Source organism: Saprolegnia parasitica, assembly GCF_000151545.1.
Source record: "Saprolegnia parasitica CBS 223.65 unplaced genomic scaffold supercont2.105, whole genome shotgun sequence".
Taxonomy (NCBI): domain Eukaryota; phylum Oomycota; class Saprolegniomycetes; order Saprolegniales; family Saprolegniaceae; genus Saprolegnia; species Saprolegnia parasitica.
Window position 1 is genome coordinate 177,760 of NW_012156499.1, and position 716 is coordinate 178,475.

General features: G+C 60.3%; 1 protein-coding gene across 1 annotated transcript; it reads right to left on the bottom strand.

Moving 5' to 3' along the window:
* SPRG_11051 (hypothetical protein) lies at positions 1-225 on the bottom strand (the record flags this gene model as incomplete). Its single annotated transcript, XM_012352712.1, has 2 exons — positions 1-63; positions 97-225. 2 exons carry the CDS (start codon positions 223-225, stop codon positions 1-3), a joined length of 192 nt encoding a protein of 63 aa, XP_012208102.1.
* Positions 226-716: the final 491 nt, after the last annotated feature.

The window sequence follows — 716 nt, forward strand, 5'->3', positions numbered from 1 at the left end:
CTAGCTCGTCTGGAGCGACTTGTAGAGCTCTTGGCAGTCGGGACTCGCGAGGATCGTCTTGACCTGGGCCTCCGACGGCATGGCACCCGTGGCGACGGTCGTGAGGTCGAAGCTGGCGGCCGTGCCGCAGGCCTTGAACGGCGCCGTGCCCAAGATGGGCAGGAGCTTCGCGCCCAGCGACGCCGGGTCACACGGGGCCGACGCAGCGGTGGCGGCGCCAGCCATGGCAAGGACAAGGGCAGAGGTCTTCATGATCGCGGGGAGGCAAGTTGGAAAGTGCCGACTGTGAAGCCAGCCCGATACATTGGCCCGACACTGGCGCAAGAAACAAGGCTTTGTCCCAAAAGCAAGGTTTTGTCCCAAAAGCAAGGTTTTGTCCCAAAAGCAAGGTTTTCCCCATGGGTTTTCCCCATGGAGCGAGCGCGATGATGGGCACCTCTTCTCGTTGTATGTATCGTTCTCCGTAGGCGCAAGCGCTACTCACGCGAAGGAGCTGTAGCTGCAGGAGATGTTACCAAGGAATTTCTCCGGGGGCTCTCGCTCGGAGGGCTGCGTCTTCAACCCATGCGTCGCTCTCGCAGCCCACGCCGCTCCTCGTCTGCACAGAAATTGCTCCAACGATCAGGCAAATGAGCTCCCTGTCAACGTGTAGCTGCTGGACCATATCCTGGGTCCAGAAGCTACAGGTCGACAGGGCTGAGCTCATAGCTTCAAAG